The 13538-nt window shown below is 40.8% G+C and overlaps 1 protein-coding gene and 1 pseudogene across 3 annotated transcripts in view; one reads left to right on the top strand and one right to left on the bottom strand.

Moving 5' to 3' along the window:
• The window catches only part of SPECC1L (sperm antigen with calponin homology and coiled-coil domains 1 like), a 130076-nt gene that overhangs the window by 89038 nt on the left and 27500 nt on the right, over positions 1-13538 (bottom strand). For all 3 annotated transcript variants that reach the window (XM_035723919.1, XM_027576229.2, XM_027576228.2), the window contains exon 2: positions 7182-7371. In XM_035723919.1, coding sequence (XP_035579812.1) covers positions 7182-7334 — 153 coding nt within the window. In that variant the 5' untranslated portion in view covers positions 7335-7371. The remainder of the gene's footprint in view (positions 1-7181; positions 7372-13538) is intronic.
• On the top strand, positions 2839-3347 carry LOC113912980 (annotated as a pseudogene).

Below are 13538 nucleotides of genomic sequence, written 5' to 3'. Positions count from 1 at the left end.
ATATAGGTGGAGCAAAAGTGAAAACTCCTTCTTTGTTTTTTTTGAAAACTTCTTGTAAGTAGAATGCCAACTACTAAATGTAGAAAGAATGATGGAATTCAAAAACTACTACTTGGCAAAAATCATACTAATAACTGATTCTGGAAAAATAAAGAATTGCTAAAACTAGGGTATGAACGTCTGATGCGAAAGAGTATTTACAAAGTCTCAAAGTATTTTTGACAAGATACTTATGAATTACAAAAGGAACATGGTAACCTCATAGCGGAAAAACCAGACATCACCTTAACCAAATTAAGTTAATATCACCAGGAATGGAACAGATTGACACGACGTGCTTCTGGAAATGCTGCAACCAAGGACATGTGGCTTCTGTGGAACTTCTGCCAAAAACCTATAACCCCAACCTAATTACAAAGAAACACTGAGAAACCTAAATCTGGAGGACAGTCTACCAAATAAACTGGCCTACATTCTTTAGTAATAACGTACAGGTCACAAAAGATAAAGACTGAGGAACCGTCCCAAATTTAAGAAGAAAAGAAGAGCGTGACAACTAAATGTAATTCACTCTCCGGGACTGAAAACTGGACCAGAAAAAAAATGTTCTTCTTTTTTGCTAAAATGGACATTAGCACAATTGGTGAAATTTAATTAAAGTCTAGAGATGAGAAACTAGCATTTTATCAATGTTCACTTCCAGATCTGGTAATTGTACTACGGTTATAAAAGAGAACAGGGGCGCCTTGGTGGCTCAGTCGGTTAAGCATCTGCCTTGCACTCAGATCATGATCTCGGGGTCTGCTTCTCCCTCTCCCTCTGTGCGCTCTCTCGCTCTCGCTCTCGCTCTCACTCTCAAGTACATAAGTAAAAATCTTTAAAAAAATAATCCTATATATATTGAGGATCTAAATATAAAATGTAAAATAATAACACTCTCGAAAAAAGTATAGGGAACTATCTTCTTGACCTTGGGATAGGGAAAGATTTCATAAACACACACACACCCCTAACCTAAACAAAAGATTAACAAACTGGACTATATTAAAATTAAGAACTTCCATTTATCAAAAGATACCATTAAAGGAGAAAGAGAAGGCACAGAGTGGGAGAACATTGTGTGCAACACATATAAATGACAAAGGGCTCACATCTAGAATAGGCAAAGAACTATAAATCAGTACAAAAAAATCTTCACCACCTCATACCCATTTTTATGGCTACTATAAAAAAAAAAGCGCTGGTGAGGATGTGGAAAAATTAAAACACTTGTTGGGAAGAGAATTCCTTGGTGGGAATGGAAATGATGAAGCTGCTGTGGAAAACAGTTATGGAGGCTCCTCAAAAATTAAAAATAGAATTACCATATGACCCAGAAATTCCATTTCTGAGTATATACCCAAAAAACTGAAAGCAGGGCTTCTATGAGATATTTATACATATATGTTCACAGCTATTATTTACAATAGCCAAAAGTCCATGTGGAAATAACCCAAGTGTCCACTGATGGAAGAATGGATAAGCAAAATGTTGTATTTACATACAGTGGAATATTATTCAACATTTAAAACGGAAATTCTGGGATGCCTGGCTGGCTCAGTCGGTGGAGCATGCGACTCTTGGTGTCAGGGTTGTGAGTTCGAGCCCCATATTGGGTGTAGAGATTACCTGAAAAAAAACAAAATCTTAAAAAAAAAAAAAAAAGGCAATTCTGACACATGCTACAGTGTAGATGAACTCTGAGGACATTACGCTAAGTGAAATAAGCCAGGGGCAAAAAGACAAACACTATGTGATTCCACTCATATGGGGTACTTATGGAGTCAGATTCACAGAGACAGAAAGTACGACAGTAGTTGCCAGGGGCTGGGGAGGGGGAATGGGGAGCTGTTGTTTAATGGGGACAGAGTTTCAGTTTTGCAAGATGAAAGTTTTGGAGATGGATGATGCTAATGGTTGCTCAGTGTGAATGTACTTATTGCTACTGAACTGTACACTTAAAAATGGTTATGATGATAAATGTTAATGTGTATTTTATCACACACACACAAAAAGTTGAAAAAGATAACACAGTAGCAAAATGGGCAATTGATTTGAACAGGCATTTCACAAAGAGGATATCTAACTGTCCACTAAACATATAAAAGTAAGATATGAAAAGGTGCTTAATTCCATTGATAATAATGCAAATGCAAATTAAAGCCACTTCAGACCACTCCTTGATCTGGGTGGTGGCTGCAGAGTATGTGCACTTTGTGGTGATTCACTAAGCTGAACACAGATGCCGTGTCAACTGTTCTGGATGTATACTTCAAAACTTCATCAAAAATATTAAAAACAGGGGTGCCTGGCTGGCTCAGTCAGAAGAGCATGCAACTCTTGATCTCAGTTGGGGTCATGAGTTTGAGCCCCATGTTGGGTGTAGAGATTACTAAAAATAAACAAATAAACTTGGAAAAAGTTTAAAACAAAAAAAACCTATTTTCCAACTTCCTTTTACATGAAGCTACTTGCAGGCTGATATCTTTCTGTATTTCAATTTTTGTTACACAATTCTGCAAATACATGTGCACTTCCATACATAAACATTCCCCATCAACAACAGTTCAAAAAATTTCTGAAATTGATGAAGGGAAGACATTTTTAGCCTACTTTTTAATAACAGATGCAAAATGCAAATCATTTGGCAAAAACCTAGATACAGGAGCACCTGGTTGGGCCAGTCGGTAGAGCATCCAACTCATGATCTCAGGGTTGTGAGTTCAAGCCCCACACTGGGTGTAGAGATTACTTAATAAAAATAATAATAAAATTCCTGCACAGGCACAAGCCTGGAAGATGGCGGCGGCTGAAGCAGGCCATCTGAGGTGGCAGTGTTGGCCCTGCTGCTGCGGAGCCCATCCAGCAGGGCTCTATCAAAAGAAGATTGTTGATCATCATGAAAATCCTAGAAACGTGGGGTCCCTTGACAAGGCATCAAAAAATGTTGCAACTGGATTGGTGGGGGCTCCAGCATGTGGTGATGTAATGAAATTGCAGATTCAAGGGGATGAAAAGGGGAAGACTGTGGACTCCAGGTTTAAAACAATTGGCTGTGGGTCTGCTACTGCCTCCAGCTCATTAGCCACTGAATGAGTAAAAGGGAAGATGGTAGAGGAAGCCTTGACCATCAAGAACACGGACATCGCCAAGGAGCTCTATATACCCCACCACCACCCCCACCACCCCACCACCCCGCCACCGTGAAATTGCACTGCTCCATGCTGGCTGCAGATGCAATCAAGGCTGCGCCGGCGGACCACAAACTGAAATAAGAAACCAAAAAAGGAGAGGCGGAGAAGAAATGAGCCCTCAGTGAAGCTTCCAGCCAGGTCATACCTGCTGTTTGTCCACCCGCTGCGCAATCACTAGAGATGTTCAGAGGCCCCCCACACTACAGTAAAGGAGCTCTGACACACACACAGCATTTGTTGGTCACGTGGTGGCTCACATGCAAGCAAATTACACAGTTTACTCATTCCAAGTCCTGTGCTTTCTTTCAGCCCTCTCTTATTGCCTTAACCCAGTTTGTGTATATTTTGAATTGTGTGCAGGGTTTCAAAACTGAAATCAGTCACAAAGTCTCAAGTCTCAAGCAGTAGTCCAGGAAGTGTGGGAACATCTAATTTCACCTGAATCTATCTTGGGGAAGACTACCAGAAGGCCATGGTATGATTATTTGATAGAACTAACTATTGTACATAAAACAGATTTGCATATAAAATAAAAGAATGTAAGACCAAAAATAATAAAATTAAAATTAAAAAATTTTTAGAAGAATGTTTAAAAAAAAACCTTCTAGATACAAATGATGAAATAATACAACCAACATATCCATGCTTCTCAAGGTAAGGTCCAAGTTTCATGGTCTGCACCATCAACTCAAAATTTAAGGTTAGTTTTAAAACTTGACTTTCAAGTTTCGGGGATGGATTATTCAATCATATAGTTGACTAATTGTCATACTGAAAAGGTATGATCACAAATAATCATTAAGTCATCAATTATTTAAATACATTCTAACTGCTATTTACCAATTCTCATCTATTAACTTTTAGAAAAAAGTATCCTTTTTGAATGTGCTTTTGAATGAAAAAGTGTATTGCTGCTACAAGGATTAACCAGGAACACCTAAGCAGTGTGTGAAACCTGCAAAGTGCAGGCATATAGGAGACCAACCCTATGTGGCAAATAATCCTCTCTGCTCACTGTGACAAAGAATTAGCCAAACAAAGGCCCCAAACCAGATGTCACAGCTACTCACAAGAATGGGAACAATTTCCTCAAAACTCACTGAACAGCAGTAATGCTGTATTTTATATTTACAAAAACTCCAATCAGCAATGAGGTGCTCTTGTTAAAAAGGTCCTTTCTCCTACACCTCAACTAGATCTAGCCTCAAACAATATTTGAAATGAAAGAGGTAAAGAAATGTATATCCCCATGCCCGCCACTATAAGAAAAGTGCTGAATACTGCTCAGTGACAAGAGACACACATGTGGGTGTCCACATGAATGGGTGAGTACATGTACGTGGTGTGTATATGACTAAAAGCCAAAGGCTTCATTCATCTGGTTAGTCATCAATGCTCCATCACAGTTAACAGGAATTCAAGTTGTGGGAAGTGTCCAAATGCTAGAGAAAGCACAGTGAAATATGAAAACTTAGGAAAATAAGTTTGTGGGGTCTCTAAGCCCTTTTGATCTTTTCAATTTTTCTGCTCATTTTCACTATTTTTTTTTTTTTAAGATTTTATTTACTTGACAGACACAACGAGAAAGGGAACACAAGCAGGGGGAGTGGGAGAGGGAGAAGCAGGCTTAACGCTGAGCAGGGGGCCCGACGCGGGGCTCGATCCCAGGACCCTGGGATCCTGACCCGAGCCGAAGGCAGACACCTAACGACTGAGCCACCCAGGCGCCCCACTATGCTCTTCTTTCCTTCTTTGTCTTTTCACTTCAATTTCTATTCAGTGACTTTTTTCTCCTTTCTTAAGTAAAAGCAATTGCTTCAGGCTAAAGTGGTCCCAAACAGTTTCACCTCTTCTACGACCCTCCTCACTACACACATACACGCCACCCCCTACTTACGTGAGCCCACCAAGGACAGCCAAAGCTATGGGCAGTGGCGTGCGCTGGCACACAGCAGGTACACAGCTGTTTTGCTTTACAATGAAAAAGTACTCACTATTCAAAACCAAACTACCATCAGCTCCAGATACAGGCCTCAGAAGATGTGACATGCCTGTTCAGGGCACACTTCACAGGAAACCTTCAAAGACCCTGCCTGCCACTGATGAGGAAGCAACAGAAGAAAAGCAATAGAACACATCCACTGCCAGTGTTTCAACCTGTTCTTCCAGTCACATAAATAACAGGTCACCCAGTCACACAGGAACTCCGATCTGAAGACACCCCCAGCAAGTGAGTAACCAGTTAGGTCAGAAAATGACAGCTATCTCACACAAGACTGGCAGCACTGCCATCAAGGAAGTAATTCAGGGTGTTGATTCAGACTAACGGAAGTAGGGCAAAGGTATATTCCTGGTACCATTCTCTGGGCCATAGGATGACACCCAGCAGCTCATCAAAACTGTAGCAAGGAGAAAATCTGGGGGCACCTCCAAGCCCGTGGAGTAAGTCTGGGTTTAGTTTTGATAACCGTGGAATAGAAAAACCAGCATTTCCAGCTAGATCTTTCAACACATAAGGATGTCCCTCATTAGCTGTTCCATGAGGTGCTTCTTAAAAAAATTAAGCCACAATCTATCAAAACCCTGCCTGGACAAAAGGCTTTTGAATGGATTGTGTTTCAAACAGTGCTTAGTTTCTCTCTGAGACTAGCACTGACCCTCTCCAGGTTTTCCCCATCGAGTCAGTTTCTACTCGAAACACAAAATTCCCAAGACAAACAAGCAAAGAACAAATATGTGGATTCTGCACTAAGAAAGACTAGAAGACTGTATGGATCTCTGTGCAATGTACCTAAGATCTGACCAGCAGAAAAATGGCCTGGAGTCATCTTGTCCCTTGGGTGGTCCAAAACAACACAGACACTGAGAGCCCCCCACAGAAAAAGACTATTCTTTTCAGGAATCAGTCCTGAGCCAGTGAAAGTTTCTAGAGATAATCAATAAAAATGCTACTACCTGGGGCGCCTGGGTGGCTCAGTCGGTTAAACGTCTGCCTTCGGCTCAAGTCATAATCCCACAGTGCTGGGACTGAGCCCCCAGTTGGGCTCCCTGCTCCGCAGGAAGTCTGCTTCTCCCTCTCCCTCTGCCCCTCCCTACTGCTTCTGCGCTCTCTTTCAAATAAGGTAAAATCTTTAAAAAAAAAAAATGCTACTACCTATCATTTATGAAGCCCTTGCCATGTGCCAGACTCTGTGCTACCCACTTCCATACATTCCTCATTTCATCCTGAATCATGGTGCTGTGAAGCACATGCAAACAAAGCCAGGGGCTGTCTGCTTCTGAAGCCCACAGTCACCATCCTGTACTAACAAGAACTAAACCAGCCTCGAAAAGAGCGTAAAGAAAACTATTTATGCTCCAATTAATATCGCCCAATTTTAACAGGATTAATACGGGATCAGCTGTCAGAAAAAGAAGAGCAGTTTACGGTGTGCAAGGGGGTGGGGTGGGATTAAAAATACCCTCCCTAGGGGTTTCAGGAATGTTACTGCTGGTCATCCTTTAAGACCTACCACACATGCTCTTTCGCAAAGCCTTCCCAGGCTAGCAACAATGTTTTCCTGAAATGCCTATGCTGTCCTCCTACTGCCCCAGGGAATCTGACTTTTTCACCATGTATTTTAGCTATGCATGTATGTGACAGCCTCCACCCGTTACACCACAAGCTCCCTGAAGAAAAGACTCTAACTCCAGCTCACACTGGCACAAGAGCCTTGCACAAAGCAAGTGCTCAATGACATGTTTCATAAACAAGCCTACTATTTGGTTTCATTTGTAAAGCCAGACCAAACACACCAAGTCTACCACACTGTGAACTCTCCAAAGGCTATGTGTTCTCAGCACCAGCAGAGGGCGAATCCTAAACAATGTTTATTTAATAAATCAAACATCATACTAAGATCCGCTCCTTCTAAAATCCATCACATTCAAACACTGCCACATTAATACCTTTGACAACGATGCTGCTGTTCCAGGTTTTACGAGTTTGCCTCCTGTAGATGCTGAAGAGCTGTTTTCAGGTTTCGTTTTTTCTACTGTTTGCGTTTTGCTTATCCCAGACACTTTAGGCACTGAGCCAACACTCCTGCTTGCTTTCTTCATTCTGGGTTGCCTCTTCGTGATGCATTTACAAGCAAATCTGTGGAAAGAAAGAGCATTATACTAAGAACACAAATGGAAGAAAGCTCTTTAGAAATTTGTTTCTGAAAAATTTTACCATGCAATAAATAAAAATGTTTGAAAGTGGGGCGCCTGGGTGGCTCAGTCCTTAAGTGTCTGCCTTCGGCTCAGGTCATGATTGGGAAGCAGAAAGCCTGTTTCTCCCTCTCCCACTCCCCCTATTTGTGTTCCCTCTCTCGCTGTGTCTCTCTCTGTCAAATAAATAAATAAAATCTTTAAAAAAATGTTTGAAAACTAGATATTGATACAGAAAATAAAAAGTTGAAAAGCTCTTAGACTTGCTAATCAGAATGCACCCCACGTTTAAGGCTTCCTCCTTGAATATTACTAACTTGAAACTATTTCTAGTTCAGTCATTAAAAGGAATACCCTAGGGGCGCCTGGGTGGCTTAGACAGTTTAGGGTCTGACTCCTGATTTTGGCTCAGGTCATGATCTCAGGGTCCTGAGACTGAGCCCACATCCAGCTCCATGCTGAACCTGGAACCTGCTTAAGATTTCTCTCTCCCTCTGCCTCTACACCCCGCCACCTGCAGGACCACATGCACGAACTCTCTAAGAAAAAAAAAAAGGGATTAAAAAAAAAGTAGATCTCTAATGGAACTGGCTAAATACAACACAGCATACATTATCCTTAGCAATTAATGAAGCAATAATCACCCTGGCATTTGAGAATTAGCCATTTTGCAGGTATTTAAGTTAAGGGTGAGCATATTTTCCAAATTATCTGGCACAGTCCTAATTTCAAGTATCTGCTGTGATAACCTCCCATAAGCCAGGAGAACATCCCAGAAACTCCAACATTTAGGCTCTAAATATATTTCCCAGCATATCTCTTTTATCAAGAGGCAGCATCAAAATTCCTTATCAGAACATAAACCTCAGGGGCACCTAGGTAGCCCAGTCAGTTGGGTGCCTGCCTTCGGCTCAGGTCATTATCCCAGAGTCCTAGGATGGAGCCCCGCATCAGGCTCCCTGCTCAGTGGGGAGTCTGCTTCTCCCTCTCCCTCTGCCCCTCACCCTGCTCATGCTCTCTTGTGCGCTCTCTCTCAAATAAATAAAATTTAAAAAAAAAAAGGAGACAAACCTCAATTTTTCTGGTTCAGAAAACAGGACCATCTACATACCTATAAGGAATGTGACAAGTCTACCACCTAAACAGCTCATGCTTGATTTCATAGCTTAGACTTGAAATAACACTGGCAGTGCACAAAACTGCACCCAAATAAATGCTTAAATATGTCTTTATTAACTAAACTAGAAAAGCAATCCCTACAGTAAGTAATATCAGGTTTGGAAAGATGTCACGGACCAGGCTGGCTTTCACAAAAATGAAAGTCTATTTGAATAGAAGCAGTTTTATGTATGATGACTCTGAGAAACTACTATGACCACAAAAAGAGGCTGTTCTATTCTGTGAAGGTTTCTACACACTAATAAAAGTAAACTCACAGAATAACCTTTTGGAAAAGAAAAGGCTTGTCCCAATAGCCTTAAGGAGTACTTTACCTACACTGAGGTCAAACACTCCAGATTTATTTTGCCTTGACATAAGACAAACTGTACCAACAGGTTTAGTGGCAGGAACAGTGAGACAGGGCAAAGGGGGCTCTGCTCCTCCCCTCAACATGATAAGGCCCTTGAGCAAAAAGAACGCTGTTATTAACAGCAACCAAAACACAGCGAAACCTCAGCAGCAAGTCTATGCTTTTCTGACCTACAAAATGAAGGAATGACACGGATCCATCGCTAAACTCAAAGTACTGTGGAAAAATCAAGCTCCTAAGAACCTTTCCTTCAACTTTTCACTTCCCCTTTTTATTTACCTGCTCTTTTCTAAGTCTCATATCTTATAGATGGTTCCCTGAAGTTTCTTTCTTCTCTTCTCCAAATTCCACAACCACATTCCTTTCTACACCACTCAGACCCTCTACCATTCTCTGCCTACTCATCCAGCTCCTGCCAAATTAAACTTTCCTAACAGAACTTACTGCAATAACCCAATAGAACTTACTGCAATAATAAAAATGTTTTCTGTGTATCTGTGCTGTCCAATATAGCAACCACTAGCACTTGTGGCTACTGAGCACTTAAAATGTGGCTGGTGTGACTAGAGAACTGCATTTTTTTTTTAAGATTTTATTTATTTATTTGAGAGAGAGAGAGAATGAGAGATAGAAAGCACGAGAGGGAAGAGAGTCAGAGGGAGAAGCAGACTCCCTGCTGAGCAGGAAGCCCGATGTGGGACTCGATCCCGGGACTCCAGGATCATGACCTGAACTGAAGGCAGTCATTTAACCAACTGAGCTACCCAGGCGCCCAAGAGAACTGCATTTTTAATTTTATTTAATTTTAACCAATTTACACTTAAAGGTACATGGTAGCTACCATACTGGACAATGCAACAGACTGTCCCTTTCTGCTGCTACCACTTAAAACCTAATGAATTAACACTTTCCATCCACTAGGATGGCTATAATCAAAAAGGTAAGAGGGGTGCCTGGCTGGTTCAGTCGGTGGAGCATTCAACTCTTGATTTTGGGATTGTAAATTCAAGCCCCACATTGAGTGTAGAGATTACTTTTAAAAAAAAAATCTAAAAAAAAAAACAATAGATGGTGACAAATGTTGTAAAGGATGTGCAGTAATTAAAACCCTCACATGCAGCTGGAAGGAATATAAAATTGTGCAGCCACTTTGGAAAACAGTCTAGCAGTTCCTCAAATGCTTAAACACAGAGTTACCATATGATCCAGCAAGTCTACTCCTGGATTTATACCCAAGAGAAATGAAAACATTTGTCCACAAATTTATATACAAATATCCACAGACACACTATTCATAATAGCCACAAACTGGAAACAACCCAAACAACCTCAAAAAATTCTCCCAAATTAAACCGTAACAGAATTCTTTGTTAATATTTAAATTTTTACTTATCAACATGTGTTTGTTATTTACTGGATACACATTACTATCACATAGTTCTGTTTATATGCCTTCTGCATACAAAATAGTTTTTCTTTCAATTCCAAATGTCTATCAACTGATGAATGGATAAACAAATGTGGTATATATCGATCCAACGAAATATTATTTGGGCATAAAAAAGAAATGAACTACCAATACATAGTACAACCCTGAAAACATTATACCAGATAAAAGACACCAGACACAAAGAATCGTGTACTGTATGATTCCATTTATACAAATTGTCCAGAATAGGCAAATCCATAGAGACAAAAGTAAATTAGAGGTTGTCAGAGGTTAGGGTAGCAGGAATGGATACTGACTGCTAATGGATACAGGGTTTCTTTTTTGGGATGAAACATTTTTAGAATTAGATTGTGATAATGGTTGTGAATACACTGAAAACCACTGAACTTTACACTTTAAAATGGGTGAATTGTGTGGCACATGAATTATATCTCAATAAAGTGGTTATAAAAACAAAACAAAAACACCTGGGGAGCCTAGCTGGCTCAGTTGGAAGAGCATGCAACTCTTGATGTGAGTTCGAGCCCCAAGTTGGGTGTACAGATTACTTAAAAATAAAATCTTAAAGGGGAGCCTGGGAGGCTCAGTTGTTAGGCGTCTGCCTTCGGCTCAGGTCATGATCCCGGGGTCCTGGGATTGAGCCCTACATTGGGCTCCCTGCTCTGCGGGAAGCCAGCTCCTCCCTCTCCCACTCCCCCTGCTTGTGTTCCCTCTCTCGCTGTGTCTCTCTCTGTCAAATAAATAAATAGAATCTTTGAAAATAAATAAATAAAATCTTAAAAAAAAAAAACCTAATGAACATCAAACAAGGACTTCGACAAAGTAGATCCGAACATGATAAAATACCCAATAAGATAAAGAGAAGGACTACACTTTTGCAAAGATCAGAGGGAAGACGAGCAGCATAGCCAAAAGCTTTAAAAATGCTGAGATACACACTGGTCCCTTTCTCCAACAAATATGTAAATACACCTTTACTACTGAAATGGAATCCAAAGCTAACTTATTTATTATATACACACAGGTACTTTCTAAAAATATCTACATAATATGGCAACTAAAACATAAAAAATAAAAATAATTTGTAATAAATGTGAATTTCAATATGTGAATTTTCAAGCAAGATTATATGAGGAATAAAACAGTAAGAAATCCACACCTCTAAGTTAAATCACTGTGAATTTTGACTACAAGAGTCTTGACTTGGGCAGTTTGTAGTACTGAAACTCAGGTACCATGCCATCTATCATGCATGCTATCAACTATGTGATTTTCTAGGGGCACCTGCGTGGCTCAGTCATTAAGCGTCTGCCTTCAGCTCAGGTCATGGTCCCAGGGTCCTGGGATCGAGCCCCACATCGGGCTCCCTGCTCTGCAAGAAGCCTGCTTCTCCCTCTCCCACTCCCCCTGCTTGTGTTCCCTCTCTCGCTGTGTCTCTCTCTGTCAAATAAATAAATACAATCTTTAAAAAAAAAAAAAGCGATTTTCTAAAAGGATGAATCACTCTTAGTGTGATGGTTAATTTTATATGCCAACTTGACTGAGCCATGGAGTACACAGACATTTGGCTAAATTATTCTGGGTGTGAGGATGTTTCTTTTTCTTTTCTTTTTTTTTTGAATAAGATCTGGTTTGGTTTGGTTTGGTTTTTAGGTTTTTTTCATGAGGATATTTCTGAATGAGATTAACATTTGAATTTACAGAGATTCCTGACTCCTTGAGTTGGGATGTCGGTCTTTTCCCATCTTTGGACTCCACTTGAAAAATTGGCTCTTCTTCGGTCTCAATCCCACCAACTTTCAGACTTGAATTTACAAGTGATTCGCAGGCCATCAGACTCAGACTGGAACTTACACTGTTGGCTCTCCTGGGTCTCAAGCTTGCCGAATGCAGATCCTGGTCCTTCTCAGCTTCCATTAACATGTAAGCCAACTCCTTATAATAAGTAAGTAAGTAAGTAAGTGTGTGTGTGTGTGTGTGTGTGTGTGTGTGTGGTAAGCCAACTCCTTATAATAAGTAAGTGTGTGTGTGTGTGTGTGTGTGTGTGTGTGTGTGTGTGTGTGTGTGTCTCTCTCTCTCTCTCTCTCTCTCTCTCTCTCTCTCTCTCTCTCAAGCTTGCCGAATGCAGATCCTGGTCCTTCTCAGCTTCCATTATCATGTAAGCCAACTCCTTATAATAAGTGTGTGTGTGTGTGTGTGTGTGTGTCTCTCTCTCTCTCTCTCTCTCTCTCTCTCTCTCTCAAGCTTGCCAAATGCAGATCCTGGTCCTTCTCAGCTTCCATTATCATGTAAGCCAACTCCTTATAATAAGTGTGTGTGTGTGTGTGTGTGTGTGTGTGTCTCTCTCTCTCTCTCACGCTTGCCGAATGCAGATCCTGGTCCTTCTCAGCTTCCATTATCATGTAAGCCAACTCCTTATAATAAGTGTGTGTGTGTGTGTCTCTCTCTCTCTCTCACGCTTGCCGAATGCAGATCCTGGTCCTTCTCAGCTTCCATTATCATGTAAGCCAACTCCTTATAATAAGTGTGTGTGTGTGTGTGTGTGTCTCTCTCTCTCTCTCTCACGCTTGCCGAATGCAGATCCTGGTCCTTCTCAGCTTCCATTATCATGTAAGCCAACTCCTTATAATAAGGGTGTGTGTGTGTGTGTGTGTGTGTGTGTGTGTGTGTGTGTGTCCCCGAATGCAGATCCTGGTCCTTCTCAGCTTCCATTATCATGTAAGCCAACTCCTTATAATAAGGGTGTGTGTGTGTGTGTGTGTGTGTGTGTGTGTGTGTGTGTGTGTGTGTGTGTGTGTGTGTGTCCCCGAATGCAGATCCTGGTCCTTCTCAGCTTCCATTATCATGTAAGCCAACTCCTTATAATAAGGGTGTGTGTGTGTGTGTGTGTGTGTCTGTCTGTCTCTCTCTCTCTCTCTCTAGATCCTACTGGTCTTTTCCTCTGGAGAACCCTGACTAATACACTTGGTAAAGATGAAAACAAAACAATTTTTCCTCAATGTCTACAGTAACTGCATTCCTGGAAAATTCCATCTATACCAAAATTACACTTAAAAAAACGCCTTCTTTGTGTAAAATGGAATTAGATTCTAGGCTCAGTCATAAAGTTTTGTTTTTTTTTTAAGATTGT

This window comes from Zalophus californianus, chromosome 14 (assembly GCF_009762305.2).
Source record: "Zalophus californianus isolate mZalCal1 chromosome 14, mZalCal1.pri.v2, whole genome shotgun sequence".
In the NCBI taxonomy this organism is placed as follows: domain Eukaryota; kingdom Metazoa; phylum Chordata; class Mammalia; order Carnivora; family Otariidae; genus Zalophus; species Zalophus californianus.
Note: the sequence above shows the minus strand (reverse complement) of the source record. Positions and strands in the feature narration are given on the sequence as shown.